At 42.4% G+C, this 26,023-nt stretch overlaps 1 protein-coding gene across 3 annotated transcripts in view; it reads right to left on the minus strand.

The window, feature by feature from the left end:
• LOC146196686 (chromosome-associated kinesin KIF4-like) overlaps positions 1 to 20,468 on the minus strand; it is a 39,019-nt gene extending 18,551 nt beyond the window's left edge. Inside the window, exons 1-14 of one of the 3 annotated variants that reach the window (XM_084598460.1) lie at positions 20,196 to 20,468; positions 19,397 to 19,640; positions 16,764 to 16,954; positions 16,097 to 16,186; positions 15,402 to 15,663; positions 14,652 to 14,762; positions 12,452 to 12,627; positions 9,111 to 9,323; positions 7,837 to 7,895; positions 6,510 to 6,591; positions 5,932 to 5,976; positions 3,976 to 4,236; positions 2,698 to 2,795; positions 1,340 to 1,502 (exon numbers count right to left, since the gene is read on the minus strand). In XM_084598460.1, coding sequence (XP_084454586.1) covers positions 1,340 to 1,502; positions 2,698 to 2,795; positions 3,976 to 4,236; positions 5,932 to 5,976; positions 6,510 to 6,591; positions 7,837 to 7,895; positions 9,111 to 9,323; positions 12,452 to 12,627; positions 14,652 to 14,762; positions 15,402 to 15,663; positions 16,097 to 16,186; positions 16,764 to 16,954; positions 19,397 to 19,628 — 1,983 coding nt within the window. In that variant the 5' untranslated portion in view covers positions 19,629 to 19,640; positions 20,196 to 20,468. The remainder of the gene's footprint in view (positions 1 to 1,339; positions 1,503 to 2,697; positions 2,796 to 3,975; positions 4,237 to 5,931; positions 5,977 to 6,509; positions 6,592 to 7,836; positions 7,896 to 9,110; positions 9,324 to 12,451; positions 12,628 to 14,651; positions 14,763 to 15,401; positions 15,664 to 16,096; positions 16,187 to 16,763; positions 16,955 to 19,396; positions 19,641 to 20,195) is intronic. The other 2 variants (XM_084598462.1, XM_084598461.1) reach the window with 2 other exon arrangements.
• Between the last annotated feature and the right edge of the window lie 5,555 nt (positions 20,469 to 26,023).

The raw sequence follows: 26,023 nt of genomic DNA on the forward strand, positions 1-26,023 counted from the left end.
TGTCACAACCTCTTATTCACACACTTGCTCGTTTGAGCGACATAGGCCGCATCGCAACAGAGTGGTATCTTGTACAGCACTCCTCCTCCTAAGAACACAAACCTGTTCTTGTGCTTTACACTGCAAGGCCATTCTTTGGTCCCCTTTTCTGTTAACTTTTGCATACAAGCTTTTCAGCTTCTTTGGTGCAGATGTTTGATGTTTGATGTTATGATGTTATGTTTGATGTTTAACGTTGATGTTTTGTTTTTAGAATAGTTACAAGATGAACCCTGTACCATGTATTTCTGTTTTATATTATTGTATTATCGACCAATGTATTATGTCACGGTTGTTCCCCCCCTTATGTAATGCCCTAACAAAAGGGCCCTTAAGGGTAAATAAATGATGATGATGATGAAAATACGACTGACACTTCATACCTTTCTGCTACTTTTTTCAGGCTATGCGACAGAGCATGAACATAAGGCAGAACCACAGGCCTTCTTTCGTTCCTTTCCTTTGCCTTTTCACTTGCCTTTTCTCAAGTGTTCAGCACCTTGCCAGAAGCCTTGACGATGGAGGTGATGATGAGAATGAAGTGTAGTTGCTAGTTTGCGCTTGCATTTTGCGCTGTCCCTTTGTATTTTGTTAGTGCACCTCTACAGACCAAACAAACTAAAACGTTTCAAGCGTTGCGCACAGTCACAACCTTTATCAGAAAAACCTGGTCATGCCGACTGTGAGAAATGAAGAACGTTTGCTGAAAATGGAACTGCAAACTTTGCGGCAATGTCTTGACAACCCACCAAGGAGTCATTTATTGATTGAAGATAGAATCTCATAAGCATGACTAACAACTCTGGACCAAATAAGGTGCATGCGTTAACCGATTCTTAGCATGTGGATGATATAGGTGGTCTTGTTATGGCGAGCACAATCCCAGGTGGCAACGTGATGCACATTTTAAGACTCCATTCCTGCCACAGAAATTTATGAAACCTCCCAAACATTGGTAGAGAATGGTGAATCTAAAGTGATCAAACCTGGATGTTTCAAATTATCGGCTATATCTAATATATACAGGTTAGCTCCTTGGAAAATCCAGAGCATACAAGTGTAATAAAATTGTGCATAATATAAAGAATCTTAATTATTTTGCCGATTGCTCGACAGTGAATGCTGTGCAATGACCTTGAAAGGGGCGCTCCTCCTGATCACGGTACGCAGAAAATAAAGCTTCTACAATTTGCGGCTGAATGACATAAGGCATGAAAAGAGTGTTCAGAGTTGCCAGCACCAAAATACAAGCAGTTATTTTTCAATGCCTTGCGAAACAGTATGGCGATCCGTGGCTCACCAGGATCTCCTGCTGGAGCTTCTTTGCGCTGCGCTCTGCGTCCTGCTTGAGCCTGATCACACGAGACTGGTCGGTGACCTGCTTCCGCAGCTGGTTCACCCGTTCTTCCAGGTCCAAGATCTTCTTGCGCCGTTGCTCAGCCAAGCCTTTACTGGCAGGGTTGCTGGAAGGATACAGAAAAAAACGTTACTTCTAAGCAAAATATTTTGGTTTCATTTATGAACTTTGATGTCCTAAAGCAACTTAGGTTATGAGAGACGCCGTAGTGGAGGGCTCCGGAAATTTTGACCACCTGGGGTTCTTTAACGTGCATTGACATCGCACAGCACACGGGCGCCTTGCTTTTCACCTCCATCGAAAAACAGCAGCTGAGGCTAAGATTCGATCCCGCATCCTTGGGCATAGTAGCCAAGCGCCTTAACCACTGCAACACTGCAGCAGGTAAAGAAAGAAAAAAAAAGGTGGTAGGGTGTTTCAGGCATTAATTTTGCAATGACAGTGCATTACACAGACACCACAGACCTAATGCAACTCCAGACACAGCTGTCATGGTCTAATTGCCAGAACATGCCAGTAAAAGACTCCAAAAACAACCTAAGAAAAAAAAGTAAAACAAGGTCTGTGCTAATTGTTAAATACAAGTATCTGCTCTAGAGGCTGTTTAAAAAAAAAAAAAAGAAAAAAGTCCTTCCTGGTAGCGGATCTGAAGCTGTACCCATCAGTGTCCACTTCTAGTTTGTGATGACGCAGTATTGCATAATTCTCGTTTTTGTAACTAATGTCATGGGATCAAATAAAGTGACAAAAAGCCATGGTGGTGCAGTGGTTAAAATGCCGACTACTGTGCCAGAGTACCCGGGTTTGATCCCAATCATCACCGGCGGCTGCGTTTCGATGGAGGTGAAACGGAGTGGCGTCCGTGTGCTGTGCAATGTCAGTGCAAGTTAAAGAACGCCAGGTAGTCGAAATTTCCGGAGCTCTCCACTACGGCGTCTCTCATACCCCAAGTCGCTTTGAGACGTTAGATTTAACGTCTCATTTATTTTTGACCCTACAAACCAAACCAGAAAAGTATTAACCTTCAAATCGAAATTTCTCTGCAACAATTAGACTTATTTTGTTGCCAAACTAAGGCTAGAACCATAAAGGGCCAAAGAACTGAATTTTGAATAAAACAGTATGCAGTTCTTCTAGGTGCCGCTGCATGCACCAAACACTCAATGTCCAAATTAATGCACTCTGTGGGCTGAACATTCGAGGCAAGAGTTCAAGGCAATAATATCCCACAGAAGGAGCCATCAAAACAGTGAAAAAAAGAACAGCAATACAGCGCCAAGACAGGCACCACAGCTTCCTACCTTTTGGCAGATCCTTGCTGGCTTGCGATTAATGCAGAGAGCTCATCTCTCTCCTTTTTGAGGGCAGAAATCTCACGTTCGAGCTCACGGTTGGTGGCCTGCATTGAAAGGAATTGCACGTCAAATGAAGCAGACAGTTTGAAGATAACACACACACCGTCTCACTGAAGCAGACACACATGATGACCACACAATATTTGGTGAATATACTAGGGCTGATGAGGAGCGGTAACTAATGTATTTTTACTGGCCACTATTCTGAGTATGTGGGACAGAAAATCAAATTGGGAGTGCATCAACGAGTTGAAATTTCATAACCTGCTGCTGCCGTGACTAGCAATTCAACCAAAAGTAGGCTGCTGACAGCGTGCAAATGTAAACTTGCTTCAGGTTTTAAAGGAACTAATTAAATGGAATTTACTAGCAATATTAAGCATAGTACACCAGTTACCAGGACAGACAAAGGTAGTGCCAACTATCAGTTAAGGCACTGAAGGGCCACTGACCATCTGCATTTTGAACATTTGTTTAAACTAGTTGTTGTGAGACACCACCTTCGAAACGTGCAGCCAAAATTTTTTTTGGAACACTTAACAGCAGAGTTACAGCCATTAAAATCAATATATACATTGTCATTGCAGAGAAGTAGAAGTAGAGCAGCAAGCCAACAGGGGCTAGGCAAGTTCAGTCTTGTTTCAAGGGCAGACCAAGTAGTACTGCGAGCAAAAGTAAGACCTTTGCCAGCTTATGCCGGACCATGCCAAATAGTATGACAGTTTATTGTGTTGCAGTACTCTGAGGACAATCTCTTGTTTGTTGAGGCATATGAACGTGCTTAAAGCCACAACAGATGGACCAAGAAAGGAATTCACCTAAAGCGGCACCACAGGCTAAGGCATACAGAATCCTTGAAGTGACCACTAGATGAAGAGTAGGAAATGAAAGTGCACTCAGGGGGCCATACTCTGATGAGTTATGTGCAATGAGGACAGAAAGGGTATGCCAAATCTTTACACTGAACAGTGCATGCAGTACACCTGTCCTCCTAAATGGATAACCTGTATAACGAACCTACTAGCTTACTACTTCACAGGCACCTGATTCAACGACGCAGCTTGAAACATTCTTTCATGATATTGTGACAACGATTACGGCCAGCAGGTTTCACGGCAGTTTAACTGAACCCGCAGCTTCAAAGTCACTGCATACCACATTTCAGCATTAAGTGAGCAACAAACAAACAAAAACAAAGAAACAAAAGCAACCAAGGGTCCTCACCTCATACTGAACCTTCATGACCTCGAGCTGTTGATCGCTCATGTGCATCTTGCTTGCCAGTTCTTCCTTGGCTTGTAGCATGCGGTTCAGGTCGTCCAGCTCTTTGTTCAGTGCGGCCCGCCGCATGGTTGCATCGAGGCGCAACTGCTCACGCAGCGGCATTGCTAGACTCTGCTCGCAGGCCGTGGCTTCGTCGTCGGAAACCCCTTCCTCCTTGATGGCAGTCATCTCTTTGTCATCGGCACCTGACTGCTTGTCAACCTGCCCAGCAAAATGAAACTGGTTGCAATATTAGACAAAAAAACAGCCAGCACGTGAAATGGTCTTCCCCAACTACAACCATACCTCTGCCAAAAAAGCAAGCTAGCTATATTAAAAAAAAAATTGACACGCAAAAAAAAATCTGAAGCTGACCAAAGCGCAGGAAACCTGTGTTTGACGGAGGAATATATTAGTTGAATCATTTTAATTGAACCAGCGAGATTGCATCAGACTTCTAGAATGGAGGTGAAATGGAAGAACAATAATCACAAATAAGGAAAGAACATGCAGGTGCTTGGAAAGCGGGAGGGGATATACAAGGAAAAAAGAGAGTAGGAGCAGTTGCAATGCAGAGATGCGTATTATTAAGCCTCGTGCCAAATTACGGATGACTAGAGGCCATAAAATCAATGCTGCAATGAGGTTGAGTGGTGGGAAGAGGACAAGTGAAGTGCTTTTTAAAAATGAGCAAAATCCAGAAACCAAAACCAGATGAATTCTTATGTTGAAAGACCACGGACCTTAATTTTGAGACCGAATTTTAAACCTTATTTACTGAAGGTTTGAGGCCAGAAAGCCGTCAATAAAGACAAAAAGTTGCACACAAATCCTGCGTCAAATCAAAAGTGAGGAATATTGTACTGATGCATGGATAAAAATGAGCCTAATCCACTCTTGACAGCCTTATTTCACAGCTTCAGCCTCAGGTCAGAGTGTTTCGGGCCTTATTTCAATTATTCCTTCGCCCTTGCTACTTTCCCTTTGATTCAAGGAAGTGATCAGTTGTAGACAAATTCCGAGAAGAGAAAATGATGGGATCATCAGCCACACCGCGGACGAAGCATGTGTCTTTGCTACGAAGAACGTATAAAAGACTGCATTTAGTCAAGCAAGATGGCAGTGGCTTTCTCAGTTGTAAGTAAAAACAGCTGAGGCAGGCAGGAAACAGCAGTCGTGGCCTTGTTCTTTTGTGCCCTGAACACGTCTACCATTTCACAACTACCCATAAATATCCAACGCTGCTGCGATTTAAAATAATCCTTGATATCAATACGTTCTGCTAGCTTATTTTCTGCTGACGAAGTGTGAACAATATAAAAGCAGAAAAGAAGCATTTACTTGCTCACTTTAAAGCATACAAGTGCTCCTGATAACGCACAATGAATATTTTAATTGCTGTTCTGCTGTATTCATAGTGTGATCATTTTAGCTATTTTCATAAAGAGAGCTCAAAAAGGAATCAAATTTTTTTTTCTATCAGAATGGGGTAGCATCTAGATTTTCACATTGAAAAGATTCAAACCAAAATTTAATCCCTCATATTGTCTAAATTATTGCAGAAAATTTCATTAAATTTTGGAGTAGAGAACCACATAAAAAAATACTTCCAGTGCCTCTACCACTTGTGCTGATTACCATCTTTCACACTTTTCTCAGTCTGCTATTGTAGAGCTTAATCATTAAAAAAAAAAGAAATTAATAAAGCTGTTAGCAGCTAGAGAGCAAACCTTGCACATAACCCTCGTCAACAAGGGTTTATTATATCACAATCAATGGACTTCTCCTGCAAAAACTGCCACTTGCCTCATGCTTCAGGTGAAAGAGTAGTTCACAGAGAGAATGAAAAGGTCATTTAGAACCCCTGCAGAAAACAAAATGAAAGGAGAATAGAAGCTTCTATTAACCGAGCCTCACCTTAAACAGAGACTCGTTCATCTTGCGTCTCTTCTGTTCTCCTGCCTGGGGTAAAAAAAACAAAATTGAACATAAACAACTTCCAGTGGATAAGGTCTTCAAATGTGCAAGAAAAAAAGAGTACTGTGAACGACAAAATTCGCATTCTTTTGCAGCAATACCTACATGCACGCATGCACGCAAACAAACGCACTACCGTTTTGTTAACCCTTCTGTGGCTCTTAAAGCGCTGAAAGCGGACACAGAATACATGCCAAATTTAATTTGCCCTTCCTCAATATCCCTTTTGTAAGTAAGGCGCTACTTTCAGTGGAATTTTCATACACAAGAAAAGATCAAAAAGTGAAACACAAGCATCTTTCTCATCAGCCGATCTGCCGGCAAAATGTGAGAGTCAATGTTTGTTTGCGGACCATCGAGGCTGTGCCATACAGCCATTTAGGTTTTGGCATTGTTGGTTTAAGAGGAGCTCAATGCCAACCATAGAAATGTGAAAATTCTTCCTTGGGAATGTCCCACTGGATGATTCCGCGATCAGAATGAATGCACAGCAAACAAAGACTGCCTGCAGAGCTCACCGAGAATTCCAAGATGGAGGTCTGGAGGTCCTTCAGGAGGCTGGCTGCTTGATCCCCATCAGCATCGGCAAGGTGGCTGTTGCTGGGATGCAGATGAGTGCACATTTGCATTTCTCATATGAGTAAGCGCTCAGTACGAAGCAGCTTGCATTTGTAATGTGCATAGCGATTGCTGGCCAACAACAAGAAACACAAACTGCAGCGGAGAAGTTCTCTTGCAATTTGTAGCCCTTTCTCTGCTAGTATGGTTATGGGCAGTAAAAACGTCGATGTTTGGCCAGAAATAACCTTGCTACGTACGAGAATACAGTGCAAGTGAAACTAAGAAGAAGGAAGAAAGACAAGCCCTCGATTACACTTCTGGAAAAGGAATTGCTGAATCTGGATTCTCCTGGTACTTAACTTTTTTTCTTTTTTGTTTTGTCCTTTGGGTTTATGTGGCTTGTTGATCTCTGCTTTGCTCTTGAGATCATGTGGTGTCAGAACGCAACATGGCAGTTTGTGCAATAAGAGAAATGTAGGCACCATTTTGGAGCCATTCTTGAACATTCCCGACAGTGTGCACAGTGTGACAGTGTGTGAAATACATATGTATGGCTAACCATATATTCCAGGCATTCATTAGATAAAATTATTGCAATGAAGTGAATGCTTGGCAGTTTAACAAAATTTGGTTTTGGTTTGGTTTGAGGGGTTCAACGTCCCAAAGCGACTAAGGCTATGAGAGACGCCGTAGTGGAGGACTCCGGAAATTTCGACCACCTGGGGTTCTTTAACGTGCACTGACATCGCACAGTACATGAGCGCCTTGCTTTCTGCCTCTATCGAAAAGCGGCCGCCAAGGCCAGGATTCAATCCCGCGTCCTAGGGAACAGTAGTCGAGTGCCGTAACTACTGCGCCACCCCAGCGGAGCTAGTTTTGACATTCAATAATTTGAACTTGGGCTAATTCAAACATTTGCTTCCGGTCCGTTGGAGGCTGAATGACCAAGATTTTACTGTACATTAAAGGACACACGGGTGTTATGCACTAATGTGTAGGAGGATGTGGTACTGAAAGCAGACATTTATCATGGTTCTCTGCCCCAGCCATGTTGTCTCACTCTATCCTACGTTTATGCACTATATTTCATTTGATGAGCAGTACATGAAGCTTTGACAGATCAACAAGGATAGAAAGGACAAAGAAAAATGTTAACAGGAAACAACTGCTTTCCGGCAGGCATTTGGGTGCAGTTAAAACTGATGCACAAAAATTACTTCACAAAATGAACTCCTGCTTGTTTCGAACATTGTGTCAAGTCAAAAGCAAAAGTGGTGTGCTTACTCTATTTTTTCCGACAGCTGCATAACCAGCTCCTTCATTTTCTGGTTCTCCAAGTCGCCCTGAAAGAAAAAAAAAAGAAAGCATGTTAGTGTACACTGTAGCAGCGTCAGAATTCCAAGTCACTTCAATCTACATAAAAATTGGGAGGACATTTAAGCTATGCCTCTAAGGGCATGACACAATAGGCTAAATAATGGCTCTGGTCCGCAGCCCCCTTTGCAGTTTGCGTCCATTACATTGCTACTCACTTAATCAATAGTCTTATTCGGGTCTTATCTCACACATACTCATGAGCATAGTCATAAGCTACCACATTATGCGAGAAACCACCTAGCACATATAAGTGACCAAACTGTACAAACATGCCTGCATGGCCTAGGACCAACGTGTCTGACTTGGCATCGAAGCATCCCAGAAGGTTCGATTCCCACCCTGCGCTCCCATCACAGGAGAAACCCGAGTGGGCCCGAGCACCTGCCCATTTGGCCATGCCCATGTGGTCTCGTAACGTCACACCATCCGACAACAAGTCACTGCATGCCGTGTCACCTGCCAACTAGCACCTGTCGGAGCCGTGCCCCTGATTTTTCACTGATAATGCCAAACCTGGATTTTCTGTAAGCCTTTAACACTATTGTGCTGGTACTGATTACATAAGTTTAGGTTCCCCAGAAATTATGCACAAATATTTCACAAAACGAGCACTTTAACTTCGCCCCCATTAAAACCAAGGCCATTATTCTGAAGAGCTATTCTTGGCATGTCCCAAGGACAGAGCCACAAAGGTACGGGTCAAGGCATCCATGGATCTAGAAGTTCAGGGAAGCAAAGAGTGAAGTCCAAGAAACCCAGGGGTTGTGTGGAACCCTGTTTAAATAAACTGTGAGGGTTTAAGCATTAAGTTATTTTGAACTTATTCTGAAGTTAATTTAAACCTACTGACACAAGTGAAAGAGGGATAATCCCTGAAACACAGCCTTTTCAATCCAACTTTTTTTTTTTTTATTTATTCATATATTTTTTTTTTTAAGTTAGGCTTTAGGGAAAGGAAGGTGCAGTATACTTCTGGGTAGACACTACAGAATGGTGGACACTAACACTTAATCAGGTCAACGACACACCACCTTTTTTAAGGTCAAGAAGCTGGAGATTTTGGGGTAAGGATGGTGCCTTATACTCATAGCCACACCGCTTGAAGGTCAAATCTGGACAGCCAGTAGGCTTGGCTCCTGCTAAGCCTACTTCAAAACCACCCCGCGCAACAAGGCACTCACGAGGATCAGGCGCTCCGACTGTTCACTCAGCTGGTCCAGCGCCTGATGCAGTTCCGTGACCAAGCGCTTGTTCTCGCTCTCCAGCTGCGTGTTGCGCGAGAGCACCATCGCCAACTCCTTCTTTGACTCGTCGTCGTCAGTGCCAACAGATTCTGCTCCTCCGTCACCCTGAACTGCTCTGCATCTCATGAGCTCTATCTTGGCCTCCTGGAGCTGCGAAGCATTGTATGCAAGAAAAGGAGTGTTGAACAATTAAACATATGCCAACTGCAAGGGTTTAGGGATGCTGAAAAATTTCCAGTCACAGTAAATACTACCGACCACACTCCTGAAGGCACTGAAGGAGCACAACTCCAGAAGTAATCCATGCCTGCAGGCGACAGGTAAGTTTATCCAGCTCTCATTCAGCAGAACATTTGACATATCAACTGCATGCCATGACCCTGCAAGGCGTGCTTCTCCTAAAAGCACTCCCACAATAACTTTGTACATGAACCAAGTCGGCTGAGCATCTTTGGGCACCCATTGGCAGCTGTATAGCTGTAAAACTGCACAATGCAGTAAATATCAAAGCTTGAGTACTCAGAACCCAACCCTTGATTTAACAAATTTCTTTTGGAGAGAGGGAGGGAGGAAGCTTTATAGACACCTGTTCAGATGTCTTTCTTCTCTTTGAAACAATACATACTCTTCTTGGTACAGATAACTAAAATACAAGCTGGCGTTAAAAATGAAGGGCTTCATCTTGTAGAGTAAGCAAGCCTCCAAAATACTGCTGCATATTGCCAATTTTTAATCAACCTTTCTTTCAAAAATGACCTTCCAAAGTTCAGGGCGGGGGGTCGAGAGCTGACCTATGTGCGGAGTCAAACTCGACCTATACGCGAATTAAAAGTAATTTTGGCCAAGCTACGAGTAATATCACATGCGTTCAAGCATAATTTTGCAATAGCTGTCGGACAAAATAGAAAAGCAGGGTGCTTAAAAAACAGGAATTCATCTAAAGATATGTCCCAAATTTGTTTTCATACGACAGATATGCTTTGTAGACGAACCACAGGCATTCCAGGTAAAAGCTGCCAATGCTGTGCCTCAGCTTCAATCCAATCAAATCACGTGACAAGCTATGCTCTCACAAGGGTCTTCGCACATTTTTTAGTCCCTTGTCACCGCTTCTGCTTTTTGCTTCGTTGGTGCCAGGTAGTTTACCGTCAGTGATGTGCACGATTTGTGTGCCCGACAGACCCCAACATGCCACCGCAACCTCGGCAACAATACATCGCAGCTTTCAAGCAGCAAGTGATCCTCTACGCAGAATCAGAAAACATAGCAGCAGGGTGGAAGTTTGACGTGTCATAAAAGTATGTGAATGATTGAAGAAAGCAAAGAAGCAAAATATTTGCATAGACTGCTACATACAGCTCCTTGCGTGGACCGAAGTATGGACAATACCCTGCTGCTGAAGATTCAGTTCGAGGCTGGGTTCACGACCAAAGAAGCAAGAGCCTTAGGGTTTGATATGGTGACGTGGAAGTGAAGGCGCGTGCTGTCGTAGTGGAGATGTGCATCCCACACACAGACTTCAAGGTGTCTATGAAATGGGTAACAAAGTTTATGAGGTGGAACGGCCTAAGCTTAAGGAGATGCACGACCATATGCCAGGAGATACCCAAAGCATATGAAGAGAAAAAGAGTGCATTTTTGCCCAGAGTGAATAACCCGAGTGCAAAACATTCTTTTCTGCTATATCAGATCGGGAACGTCATCCAGGCTCCAGTCTGATTTGACATGCCTAATTGAAGAGTGTCCACGAAAGTGCAGTGCCAGGTTCGGGTGAACAAAAATGTTTCTTTAACAATGAAACTGTGAGTAGTTTCGTCTAGTGTGGTACAGGCGTTCCGATGCATTGCTGAAGCCCCACTGCATGTTCACCGCGACCTCCTTCCGAACGACATCACTGATTAGGTGAAGAAAGCAGTAGCGGAAGCTGGATGTGACTTGGTCATTATTCCGGGTGAACTTAAAAAGCAGTGACTCGGATGACCAAGACTGCGTCCTTCTTGCGAACAACAATGAATCTTAAGAGAAGTTTCATGTACGAATAAACGTCTTTGAGGGACTCTGTCTTCAAAAGAACTTATTGGCGAGCTATAGCAGCAGCACGATTTAGGGTCAGCCTATATTCGGGGTGAAGGTTTCGCAAGTTAGGAGTTGATATTCTGAGTCTACTTATAACCGGCAATATACAAGAGCCATTTTGCAGTTACTGTGAGCAGGTTTTACTACAGCGAGGCACAACTGGTATATAACTATTGGACAATGGGGCATGGTCCGCGGTTCTCTGTATGACTTACAATCAACACTGAAACCAGCTTTTTGATGCTTGACTAACAAATAAGCAAGAGGCATAAAAATTGTCAGGATATTAGCAGTTTAATTTATTTTCCCCGAAATTTTTATCAAGCACAGTCAGGAACATCTAAACCCTTGACCCGAGATGCTTGACCAACTAAGCTATGACAGCCACTGGCTGAGGGATGGCCAAAGTAAACCCCTACGCGGTACAGGCTTGTTTTGGCTACACTTTTACTACATGGGCTGACAAAAGACAGGGTCTAAATATGGTGCCAACCCATGTATCAGCAACCAATTCAAGGATTCTTTGAAAAATTAAACCTTCCGCTGGTGCCACCTAACACGGGTGCAAGGTTATGTGCAGTGCCCGAGAAATTCGCTCTTGAAGAAAATATGGACTTTTGGCACAGACAGGTTGGTTGGTTGGTTTGTGGGGTTTAACGTCCCAAAGTGACTCAGGCTATGAGAGACGCCGTAGTGGAGGACTCCGGAAATTTCGACCACCTGGGGTTCTTTAACGTGCACTGATATCGCACAGCACACGGGTGCCTTGCTTTTCTCTTGCATCGAAAAGCGGCCGCAGAGGCCGGGATTCGATCCCGCATCCTTGGGAACAGTAGTCGAGCGCCGTAACCAATGTGCCACCCTGGCGGGGTTTGACACAAACAGGCTTGGCACAAATCATCCATAATATAGCAGCATGTAGGAGACTGGCTTTCAGTACGCCAACCACATCACTGAGCGGTCAGCATTTAGTTTAAGCAAAGAAAAGCTTCAACAGCAGAATGCATTCTGTTATGCAGGAATTGAGTGTGGTAGTCACTGCAGACTTAATTTGTATGCATATGTGCTCATTTCAAAGGCCCTGCCAGCTTATATAATTGCAAAACCACTGATTGAAAGCCATTAGTGCGAGATCATCCAAATGCTACGAATGCTGCAACGCAAGGATAAGCCCTTGGTGTATACAGAATAGGGGATCTCACCTGCTGGCGAAGGAGAGCGATCTCTGCTTGGGTCGGATCAAAGTTGACAACCGGCTTGTTTTTGATCTTCCTAGCCCTGTCTGCATAGCGCAGGGTGTTGAGGGTCTCCTCCAGGTTGCTGTCTGCCGGGCTAATGCAGGCAATCATCACGGTGTGGCTGTTGCCCCCCAGTGAATCTGGAAAAATAAAGTCGTGAAGAGGAAACTGAGTGCTACAAAGTGAGGAATTTTTAAGATAAAGCAAACAAAACACAGTGCTACCTGCAAATAATAATCTGTATGCCCATGAGCATATCGAATTAACACTGCAGACGGCTTCATTAAATTACTGATAGTAAAAATTGACTTGGCTATGCTGAAGCTAGCTTGGTGGCAAAATATTCATTTATGAACCATAAAAAAAATACAGAAAATTTTCCCCGCCGATCGATTCGTTAAGCCCTTGCAAGAAAAGGAGAGGCTGTCGCCGTTTCGAAGCAAATGGCAGTGCACCCTAGCCTCTCAGATTCATGTCTGAAAATCATTGTTGATGCAGGCATCTGCTAACAAAATCGGCTAGTGGTGGCAGCACCTAATCTTTTTTTTTTTTTGTCTTCTATGCAATGAAAGCCCCAACTTCATCAAGGGTGGCCTCATTAAGCGCTAACCGCATGAGGCGACAATTCGCGGCGACATGCCGCGCGACGGGCTGAGGGCCGCCAAAGCATTGCCGCTCGTCGCCGTCGCTCGGTTTCTGGGTTTTTAGAAAATTTCGCGTGTCGCCCGGAAGCAGCTCGCGAGGCAGCCAATCGCAGAGGGCTTTAGGGTGCTCAACTTCCGTTCTGGCTTTTTTTTTCTTTTTATTGCGTGTGAAGTTAGTTTTCCTAGTCCGGTTTGGGCGAAGAACCTGGTGCCTTCACGCGCTCACTTCGTCTTATCCGTGTATATATATGAGTGCATCGAGATAATTCATTAAAAGCTTGGAAGGGTAATAAAAGAAAGAAAAAGGTTAGCGTGGCTTGATATTGTTAATTTCCAAAAGGAGCAGGAGAAAGTCGCTGCTTGCAATGCAAGTCGGCATCGCAGTGTATAGTAACGCACCGCTGCGCTGTGACCCTTTAAAATACGATGCGTTACAAGAAATTTCATCAGTGTTTTATCGTACTTCATGCTGTTAAGTGTTAGAAATGGGATACAGCGTGATTGCATTCCCCTTGACCGAATGACGAGGCGGCGGTAACGGAGCAACGCTGAAAACTCTCCTCTGTCACTGAGCGCCGTCGCTCCGTGCGGTATGCACCAGCGACGACAGGCGTTGGCGGCGGCGTCGCGCGACGGATCGCTAGGGGTTGTCGCCTCATGCGGTTACCGCTTTACAGCTGCACTGCAACAGTTTTTAGAAGCACTCTTTGTACAAACAGAGTGAGCAAGGGTAGTTTACATCACACAAAACTTAATGCTAAAAATACTTCTCAAATTTAATAGAAATAAAAATTGTGTTATATTATTTAAATACACAAAACACCAAGACACAAATCAAAACTTACTTCTATTACATTCTAAGCAGTTACACATGGTTGCAGCACAATTGGAGGCCTCATTAGCTCTGGGCATACCAGCATCCAGATGATCTCAAGAACAGGGCTGAACAATGACGAACTTCAAGACAGGACAGTCGTAGAGAAAGGCAATGATGCGAATAGTCGGAACTGCAATGACCGCATTTTCAAACGAGGTAGGCGGCTCCCGTTCAGAAAAATGCTGCTATGTTTTCATGCGAGGAGGACAAAAAAGCAGTGCTAACTTATGTGTGTATGCCAACATTATTTCCTCACTAGCATTCAGGCAAGCTTGCTACACAAACTATTCAAGAGTAAGATAAGGCAACACAATGCTGTACGCAAGCTTGCACGCCTGTTATAATTTTATACATAAACGGCATATCAAAGTATCCAGGCGTTACTGCAGCAAACCATGTTCATGACTTTGCAACAACCAATATGTGGCATAGAAAGCTGCATAATATATAGATAAGACCATGTTTCATGATTCCCTGAAATACTGAAGATGTTGATGCCTAGTACTTCTAGTAAGCGAGATGAGATGTCACTGACACAGATTAGAAATTGTACAATTTGCTGTGCATAACATACAGTATGTGTCACAATCTCTATGTACAACTCAGAAGTGGAGAGACCCAGATGGCAAATTTCTGTACGCACCTTGAAGCAGTCTGGTCAATTTGGAGTCCCGGTACGGTATGTGAAGGTTACCGTCACATAGAGAGCTGATGACGTTGCCAAGCGACAGGAGGCCACGGTTGATGTTGATGCCTGTAAATTAAGTGTATGCTCAGCCATATTTTGGCACTGAGAAACGAAAAAATATATAAAAGTGTGGTGCCAGCCAAATGGCAGAAAAAAAGGAATGAGAAAAACAGGATGGAAATTATTATCACAAGCACTAGCTCTTTCAAAATGAAGCACTAAAATACTACTTTATGCAGTGAGTACAAAAGATGATTTACGCAGAGACTCAAGTCCCCTGCGACATAAGCTACGTACAGACAAGTGGGTAAGGTGTCCTCCTGACCACTTGCGTGAGCCATGAAGTTAAAGCATATTGTAAAGAGATGTCAGTCACTACATCACAAGTGCTGGGCTTCAATAAAAATTATAAGAACTCCCATTATCAAAGCTGCACACAGTACCTGGTAGAGGGCAAGCTGCACGAATAATGTACATTCTTGACCTCCCCCCAAAAGAAGAAAAATGATAGAAATCTCTGACTATATAAGGCAGTGCAACAGTAATCCGCCCTATTCTAAATACTATACATTGCATCTACCTTTTGCTGCCCTTCGACTATTGTGCCTATGTGCCTGTTGCACTTGTGCCATTTTGTGCAATTCCCATTATTGGGGTCGTCCACCAAAAATTACGAGCTCAAACCTTGAAACCTAAGTAACTAACCTTCCTTAAGCCTCTCGCCAACTGCCTTTGTCTTTCCAGCCCGTTCAGAGCCGGCCAGATCGACGAGGTGGAACTTTGAGACTCTTGTGGAGCCACCATCCTCTTTGTCCTGCTGCTCCACAATCAAAGTGAAGATAGCGTGTGACCGTGAAGACCGCAGGTTCATGTTGGTTGATGCTGTACTCCGAGATGCAGAGCCAATCTCGAGGAGCCGGACTGTCTCCGCAGGGGTAGTCACGTTGAGTTCGGTCAGGTTGGTGACCTGTGAACATAAGATTTAAAAGGAAAGCACATATTATGTATCGGCAAGTGTTCTTGAATAGGGTGATAACTGCAGATGGGAACGAAAGGAACCACAAGAACTTCTAGTAACCCCTCCCCCCACCCCCTTAGTTACAAAGAAAAGGCACACAAGGAACACTAACCAAAGTAACTGCCATGAATAATCCAAAAACGCAAAGGTTTGGTCACCAAAAAACAAGCGCCGCGATTATGTCCAGTGCAATGGACAGAAATTTATTCACAGAACTTTGAGAATGCATCCGAACGAGCAAGCCTCGCCCAGTCGCTGATGCATTATGAGCCTTGACGTATGAGGCAGCTTATTTACGCCACATATGACTACTTTATTTTTTTTTTGCAGACACTACTCGAACTACCTACGAGTCAAGTGGAATATACTAGTGAAGACTCACCTTTATGGTGCCAGCTTGATCTTCCCGAATTGCCAGTGGTTCTCGATCAGGGCTTTTCGAGAACAAGTCGTAGACATCCTCTTTGTATATCTGCAAGAAATTGGCAACGCCATTAAATCTATGAGAAGCTGGTTTCACATTGCAAACATGATGCATCCTCCATTTAGGCCCATATTAGACATCAAGCCCAGTGAAAAAATTAAGTTACACTCGAATATTCACCTCAGGAATTTTGCATTAAACAAAAAGAAAAGGCCCTTGATGTGCAAACACCATGTGGTGTTACTTCGAAACCAATAAGGACATACACAAAACAGCAGTGAGCAAATAATGGCTAAAAAAAAATTTTCCTTGGCTAAACTTAAGACTTCACACAAATGATTCAGCCAGAAGTTGACACCAGTGCTTCGTTTGGCTACGATGTCTACCATGATCCCATTCTGTTTAAAGCACAGATGGATCTTGTTGCCATTTGCACTTCCGTTCCCGGTCAGGGGTGGCAACACTCCAGTTAGTTTTGCTTTATACCATTTTAGCCCACCTGGTGCCTGCTCTAGCGGCTAGAACAGCTCCAGCAGTTTATCGCTTTAAAATTGATTGGGCCTATCTTTTAAACATCAGCCGATGCCGTAAATTTAAATGTTCCCGTTTTTAAAAATACACTCACCTCCAGGAACGAAGCTCGCACAAGAAAAATTTTGCCTGTGCTCTCCGCGATGTGCTTGAAAATATCTTGGACTGTCCTAGGGATGATGCCTGCATCCTCAGAGTTGACGCCATTGGAAGAACAGCAGGTGCCCATAGTAAATGTTTTGCCGGATCCGGTCTGACCATAAGCGAGGATCGTGACGTTGAAGCCTTGAACACAGAGCAGAATTCGAAGGTTTCAAACATCTCCACCGGCATGAACTCTTTGTGGATTACACAGTTCGATCAAGCGAATATAAGGAGATGAGGGGGGCTTATTAACACAAAAGACACCCACTGTCACTAGAACTAAAGGCAGACAGAATGCACGTTTAAAGTTTAGTGTGACAACAGGAAAAACGCGAGATTAAACCACACATAACACGAATGCATTCAAAAGCAAAAGCCAAGCCAGCCACTGCCTTCACTCGGCCATAGTTTGGATCTAACTGGCAGCATGAGATTTCTTTCTTCAGTGAAAGCGCTCCCGACCTAAAATTATTACACAATTTGCACTTTTCAATTAAGTCCTCAAAAACAATAGGAAATAGCATTTGCCTAGGTTTTCTCGGGTTTCAATGGTGCGAGTCTTCTCTCATGCACACTGCTTGATCTGGGCACTTTCAGCCTAAAGACACCGAACAGAAAGAAGCAATGTGTGCGCAGCTGTTCAATTTCAGCTGGTGCAAAATATGATGCTTGGTATGCTACACATGAAAGATTACCGTGCCAGTATATCTATGATGCACAGGGCATAGTGTATGCTGCAGATATTATTACTGCAGGGAATTATATTGTAACTACAGCACTAGAATACCATGCTAGCGTGGGCCAGGCTGTGATCAGGCCCAGTCGATAAAAAGCATGGTTTTGGTTTGAGTTCTTACCACCTGTTGCACCTATGGAGTTCGACCAGAAACATAGATGAAACAATGGAGTTGCGTGGCTGAGAAAAAGCTACTCAATGCTTCATTATTTAACTTCACGTCTTCTGTAGTTTGTAATTTTGAAATTTTTTTTAATGCAGAAGCCCGTAGTCTCTGAATTCACAGGGCTGGCTGTGAACCCTCATTCGCGCAACCGTTCAGAAAAAAAAAAAAAAGAAATCTTCCTATGTTAGACCACTGTGCCATTTCTATGGAAAGTTTCTCCCTATGCTAAGTTGCCAGTCTTTCACATATTGCACTCGTACGTCATCATCTTAATTGTCATTTCCTCTAGCCAAGTTGCACTAAAGGGCTTAGATTTGGCTCAGTTTACAATGTTTACCGTCCCAAAGAGACTCGAACTATGGAAGATGCTGTAATGAAAGGCTCTGGAAATTAAGACCACCTGGCGTTCTTTAACGTGCATTGACATCGCACAGCACAAAGGCACCTTGCTTTTTGCCTCCATCGAAAAGTAGCCATCACAGCCGGGATTCGGTCAGGGCCCTCGACTGCTGTACCAACCACTGCGCCATCGTGGTGGGGCAGGCCTCAATTAGGCCTCCTACCTCCCAATTAGAGCCTAAAGCACCCATTAAATACTTCGCTAAACATAGCAAGACATTGTTCCAAGACAGTCTTCAACTGTATCTTTACCTCCCAAAAAGATCTCTATAAGAAGAAGTGGTTCTGCATTTCCCTTACATTGTGTGCTCATGAATTCAAACTATGAAATTGTATGCATTAAAAAAAAATTGCCTGCTACGGCTGCAAGGATATTTCAAAGTCTAGATATTGTAAAAAAAAACATATATTGACTCAACACCTAGAGCTAATGCAAAGTAGTTTAATATGCGTGCATGAAATGACTTGCATTTGGCTCTTTGTAATTTGAAGCTACTCACAGGCCGTCACTATTGAAAAATAACAAAAAAAAAAAAAAAAAACAGCGGGCAAACTTGCATCATCTTCACGCGTTACTGCCGTTAAGCGCCTTTGCCAGCCATTTCTTTACTCATGAAATAGGAGTACACTTCTACAGATTGGACAGTTCATCTCGTGTGCTGTTGCGGTAATTCATCAGTGCAATAAACAGCACCGCAAAACCAGATAAGCAGTGCACGATGGTTCAGGTCTAATTGTGCGCTTTGGAACAAAACTACAATAACCAGCATTTTATTCAGTACAACTAAAGCATTTAAAGTGCAAAAGTCTACTTTTTAAATAAATAATGCTAGTGAGCACAGCGACACAATAATGCTGCCTTCCCAGCATCTCTTCTAGGAAAGCAACCACATATATGGCACCAAAATGCCTCCTGAGAAGGGAAAGTGCAGCAATGAACAGCAGAGGTACAGAGAACAAGCCAACAAGAAACGTATGAGCATGTAAAATAGCACTGATTCCTCATTTCAGTCACAGACATAGAGTTCATCAGAACCTGATAGTATGACAAATGTCAAAATGTTGGCACTGCAACAATGAACCAGCACCGCTGTTCAGCTTAAATGTCATGCAAGAAAGGTACCAAAGGACGCTGCTATCTTTTTCGCGATTTTCGAACCCAGCTTATACGGGGGATCCAAAAGAAAGAAATTGAAAAGAAGGTATTCTGTTTGTTAGTTTTTTTTTTTTTTTTTTTTTTGAAGGGGAAGACTGAGAGGTCGTTTCGCTGAGGTACACTCACCTTCAAATATCTTGGGAAGTAGGCTGGAGACACAGGCATCGTAGACAGCAGCTTGGCTCGATTCTTCACCAAAAACGTAATCGTACGTGAACGTCTTTTCACCACGGATAACTACAGTCTTCTCATTCGGTAATGGTCGTGTGCAGACCTGGCATCCTTCAATTAGCTCCTTGGACACGAGTGGACGGCAGCGTACCGCTACTCTAACGGGGATGGTTTTCTCGGTGTCCATTTCGCGAGAAGTCTGTAGAAGAAAAAAAAAAAGCAAATAAAATGTTCTGTCCGAAAACAGTTAAAGGGAGAATGAAAGAACAAAAAAATTGCGGAGGTACAGCAGTTAAGCAGCATCAGTCAGAAGCGGTGCGCTTGGTATTTGGCTGCGCAATGAGCTGGCGCGATTCACTGCAAAGTTGGCCGACACATTCGTTCAAGCGCGTAACAAATCCGATACGTTGAAATTCAGCAATCTTCATCAACAGTTAATAGTAAATGAATGCGACAAACAGAATAGAGAGCCGCTTAATGAATATTGATCTGTAAAAGCGGAAGCGTGAAATCAACCATGCAGGTATGGGAGGCGTTTGAAAGTAGGCAACGAGTCGACACTGCCCCAGCAGAACCACGGCTTCCCTGTCCATGCTTTTTCTCACAGTGGCACATGTAATTGCATAATATGTGAACTATTAAAAAGCACTTCAGTGAGCATAACTGAATTTGACACGAAGGGGACAGAAAAGGCACGTAAAACCGAAAGGGTTACCAAATGCCACAGAGACAACTTACTAGGACCGGTACTTACTGCAATGATAAGAGGACTTCCTAAGGAAACAGCAGAAGCAGCAAGCGGAACAACCCGTTTAGAAGCGGCGCATTTGCAGCATGTTAGCACCTAGCAAGCGAACTGCAGAAAAACTTGCGACGCTGTGACCGTACTTTCTAATTTCTTTCACCACGCGTTTTCACTACGTGCGAACACATCGCTCCTTTGCGCATTCAAATTTGAGCCGTTCGGACGGTCTTCGTTTGTTCGAGCAAGCACGCGCTACGGCGGTTATGATTGGTTGCCGAGACGCTGGATATGGCTGCAACTCTACATATCCGCATAACCGTATCTACCGCTTTCAGTGCGTTTCACTTCAGTGCTCTCAAGTTTTAATGCGTGGAATTGAATGCGCTGATAAAATATTTGTTTGTGTCATCGTATAGTCCTATGTTAAGAAGCAAGACCAATTGAAGTCGGTCTTGTTAAAAAGAAATGACAACCGGCTGTAATAGTTGATTACGTCTGCCTTAACGGCGAATTCTTAAGCGACTTATGGCGCGTTGTTTGATTTGTTATTAGTCGTGTATGTGCGCGTAACACGTATACCTCCTCTGGCATGTTGTTGGGTGCGCTTACTGCTGCTGAGACCGCAAACACCGTTCCTGTAATCCTGCTACATCTTATTTGCATACTCGTACAGTATCGTACTTTACTTTCCATCTAGCGAGTTTCTTGTGTAGTTAGCAGCTTAGCTACAGTCGCCGGCTTCTTTTTCTAGGCGTAATAGCGTTGAAGCGCTTAGGTGAGTAATTAATTTTAAAATTTTGTCTGAGACACTTTACTGACCAGGTTCTCGAAGAGCGACTGTCGAAAGTTCTTCACTTTTTGGTTCGCGCACGTGGCGGGCTGTAGTGATGCAAGATGCAAGATGCAAGTAGCACCATGTCCGCGGCCCGGGTGCATATGCCTAGGTGAGAAAATTCCCCATTCAATTGCAGTTAGCATCACTGGATAAATGAGAGCTGTTCCATAAACTAATCTGACTAGTTAGAAATTTGCACCCGTCACAAAATGATATGCTGGTGGCCAGTAGTCTGACTTCACCGGAGGTCTCTATTGATTCGAGCAAAGGTGGAAAGGAAAATAAAGAGGGAGAGAGAGAGAAAAAGCGGCTGGTGCCTGCTTTGCATATCATTTTACACAAAGGGCAGATATTATTTTTCTCCTTCTCGTGCTTTAGAAAATACCTTAATGGTTCTATACTGACTGAAAATTTGACAAAATGACAAAAAAATAAATGTTCCGAGAAGCACTGACAGGAATAAATGATGGCAGTCTGCTTCGTATTCATGCAATCCTTATACATTCGAGAGCAGAGGGGTCTCAGACCCCCCTGACTTTAAACCCTGCTGGTGGCAATTATTCCAGAACCGAAGAAAAAGAAACATTCTATTCATTTGATAATTTTTATTGATAACAATACTAATCATTATAAGCTAGCATAGCAAAAACAAGTCCATGAACACACGCGCTCGATCTTTCCATAGGTGTCAAGCTCAGTCTTTTAACTAAATTCTTACCTTAATATCTTGGGACATTTGCTTGCTCATTCCCTTTCTTACGTGAATGACCAACCTTTTGCTCACATTTATTTATTTATTTATTTATTTATTTATTTATTTATTTATTTATTTATTTATTTATTTATTTATTTATTTATTTATTTATTTATTTATTTATTTATTTATTTATTTATTTATTTATTTATTTATTTATTTATTTATTTATTTATTTATTTATTTATTTATTTATTTATTTATTTATTTATTTATTTATTTATTTATTTATTTATTTATTTATTTATTTATTTATTTATTTATTTATTTATTTATTTATTTATTTATTTATTTATTTATTTATTTATTTATTTATTTATTTATTTATTTATTTATTTATTTATTTATTTATTTATTTATTTATTTATTTATTTATTTATTTATTTATTTATTTATTTATTTATTTATTTATTTATTTATTTATTTATTTATTTATTTATTTATTTATTTATTTATTTATTTATTTATTTATTTATTTATTTATTTATTTATTTATTTATTTATTTATTTATTTATTTATTTATTTATTTATTTATTTATTTATTTATTTATTTATTTATTTATTTATTTATTTATTTATTTATTTATTTATTTATTTATTTATTTATTTATTTATTTATTTATTTATTTATAGGTACTGCGATCTTGTACAGATCATAGCAGGGTGGGAAAAACAAAAGAAATACAAGCATAAAAACGCACTCAAATTCATAAAATTTGCAGGCACTTTTCAAGCATTAGTAAAGAACTTTGAGTTACAGTCTCGATATTAAGTTTATTCCATTCCGTTATTGTCCTCGGAAAGAAAGAATATTTAAAACAGTTATTTCGCGCGTTCACAGGGGATCATCGCCGTCATGCAGCCTCGCTACATCCACTGCGGCTGGAGCAAAGGCATCACCCATATTTTCCCCATCAACCCAGTCCTGAGCCAGCCGCATCCGCATAATCCCTGCAAACGCCCCAACCTCATCCACCCATCTCACTTTCTGCAGCCCTGTCTTTCCATGGGACCATCTGTCACCCTTAGCAGCCACCTGTTACCCTGTCTTCACATTACATGCCCAGCCCATGTTCATTTTTTGTTACTTTCAACTAGCATATTATTAACCCGTTTGTTCCCCGATCGACTCATACCTGCACGCTTCAATTGTTTCTCAACTTTACACCTACCATTTAATTACGTTCCACAGCTCTATGCGCTGTCTTTAATTAAAATTGAACCTTTTTCGCTGCCACCACTTTTCTGCTGCATAGGTGAGTACCGATAAGATGCAGCTGCTATATATGCTTTCCTTAATGGAAACTGCATGGTAAGCTTCCATTCGTGATTTGAGAGTAGTTGCCGAATATGAGATCTGATCTGAAAGTAGTGGTTACAAGAAGTAAAAAAACCAATCTGGCTACCCACCCATATTCATGAATCCACGTGGGTTCCTGGTGAGTTGACATGGTTCTTGCTGGGCCCAATCAGTGCCCAATTTAAATAAATGTTTATTTTTTATTTTTATTTTGTGCTGGGTGGCTTTCTTAAGGTGCAGCATCCTGAAAAGGCTCCATCAAGTTTCTAACCAACTGCCATACATTTGGTTCAAACCCACCACAATGGCGCAGTGGTTAGGGCACTCGGCTACTAAGCTGAAGTACCTAGATTCAAAACTGGTAGTGGCCATATTTCGACAGGGGCGAATTGCAAAAGGCACCCGTATGCTGCACAATGCCAGTGCATATTAACACTTTCAGGCGATCTAAATTAACAAGGAGCCCTCTACGATTTTCCCCATTGCTAGATTTTTATTTTTTTTTTCTGGAGGCTTGCTAGTGGCATCGAATGAGACTGTCTTTTAACTTAAAGGAAGTCATGCAGTCTATTTCCTACAAGGAACCGGAGCAAGCTCCGTCTCTTAATATTGTCTATTAGCCACAAGTGTAAATGTTCCTCATTTGTAGGTGACAGTCCAACTTCTAGTAGTCGTCTTATTCTTGACGGCTGCCTTCCTGGGCATATCCATGAAAGGTGGCGAGAATCCACCTCAGCAGCTGGCCTTGGACACTTAGGGCATGTGCTCTGCGCTGCATCCTCTTCAGAGCTCGATCGGCACGTCATCGACAGAGTAACAGCCGCCCCAGCCCTAATCGTTGCAAGGGACACCTCCTCAATTCTCGTTAAGTTATGAGGGAGTCCACATGGTTCCTGTTGGGCCCAACCAGAGTGCCCAATTTAAATAAATGTTGTTTATTTTTTATTTTTATTTTTTGCTGGGTGGCTTTCTTAAGGTGCAGCATCCTGAAAAGGATGCTGCAATAAGCACATGGGGGAATAAGGGCACGTGCACTTTTCCTTACAACAGATACCACGATTGGGAAAGTGGAATGAGGATCAAATGGGAGGCTTGTGGGTGAGGCACTCGTGTTAGGGGCTTGGTGTGTAAGCGTATCTGTTTTTTTATGATCTATGTTCTTACCGTCTTCTTGTATCCAATGTACCTGTACGCGTTTTGTTTTTTTCTTATTTAAAGCATGTATCTCCTGGGTAACGCTCAGTGTTTTTGTAACTCTCTTGAGCTGTTTAATAGCCGCTAGAGAGTCGGTGTAAATGTGAGCTTCGACTATAGACGGTATGGCATTTATAGCCTCCATCGCATCAAGGATAGCATACAGCTCCATTACAAGTGAGTCCAGGTAGTCCGTTACATACTCCCTATCTGTGAATAACTCTGTATGTGTGGTGCTGGTAGTTGCTGTCCTTGCACCACTTTGAATCACTGATGCGTCTGTATAAGCTATACATATTCCAGGACTTATGTCAACCACTGGACGTGTTGTCGGCTGAGCTTTACAATGGAGCTTCGTAGTCTGGTTGGTCGTAACTGTTGTGTAGACCCAGGGAGGGAGGTCTATTAATTTTGGTGTCTTGCTTTGGGACATTAAGGATCCAGGGTAGAACGAGAGGAAGATGATGATTACACAGTATGAAAGAAAACTGAACAAGGGTTAAAGGAGAGCCTCAGTTCGCAAGCCAAGCCAACATTTTGACAAGGGGACTTTCCTTTGACAGGGCATAATGTCTCTATGCCCAGACAAAGGCAAGTCCCCTTGTCGACATGTTAACTTGGCTTGTGAACCGAGGCTCCCCCTCAACCCTTGTTCAGTTCTCTTTCATACGGAACGTTAAGCCCCACACAGGACTGTACAGTCCCAAACACACTATTATCACCAGCCTAATGACATCCAGTGCAGGACAAGGGCTCCTCACACTATCCTTCAAATTAGCTGTGTCCTGTGTCAACTGTGATCATCTTATCATTGCATATTTCCTGATCTTTTTCAGTCACCCAACTTCCCGCTGCCTCATGGTACACTTGCCCTCTCTTGAAATCCATTGCCATAAGGAAACAGCGGTTAATGTCTTCACATTACATTCCCATCCCATGCCCACTTTCTTCAGTTAGGCTTTGCATAGCATTTAATTCATATTTGTAAAGGATCCAGGGTAGAACGAGAGAAAGATGGCTACACAGTATGAAAGAGCACTGAATAAGAGTAGAACGCCCAGACAAAGACAAGCCCACTTGTCGAAACGTTGACTTGGCTTGTAAACTGAGGCTCCCCCTCTACCCTTGTTCAGTGCTCTTTCATATCACATTTGTAAAAACACTTCCAGCTTTTCTTTCCACAGTACACCTTTCAACATGAAGTTTCTTTTACTGGACCGGAGGGTCAAGGCCTTATTTTGTTTATAATTGTTCCCTATGCACAACTGGGAATTCAAATGTGAAGCATCATGACATAAATAGCAGATAGAATGAACATGGTTTTTACAATAAAAAATTTTTAGCAGATAGATTTGATGGAACGTTTTTAACACTGCTGCTGTTCTAAAGGAAATAACATCACTCTAAGGACAATCAACTCTGGAGCCATTGGAACAGTCACTGAAAAGGTGCATTCTGCAGGTATATAATTGATCATTTCAGCGTCTTTGCGTCACATTTGCTTGATGTTTTTCCTTAATTTCTTAAGGTGCATAATTCCATGTGGCACAGCCCTCTATACACATAAATAAGCAGACATGGAGCATGCAATGGCTGGTTCCTGTGGCAACAATGACAGCAAGCTTGCAATTACATCAGGCATGTGAATGGCCCCAAATGACCCATTTAGCTATGCGTATAATCAAGTCGTTCCAAAAAAAAAATGTTTCTACTAGTAAGTGCACGTACGTACAGTATTTTCTTGGAGAAATTT

The sequence above is a fragment of the Amblyomma maculatum genome, chromosome 3 (genome assembly GCF_055883805.1).
Source record: "Amblyomma maculatum isolate TAMU_Amacu chromosome 3, ASM5588380v1, whole genome shotgun sequence".
NCBI lineage: Eukaryota > Metazoa > Arthropoda > Arachnida > Ixodida > Ixodidae > Amblyomma > Amblyomma maculatum.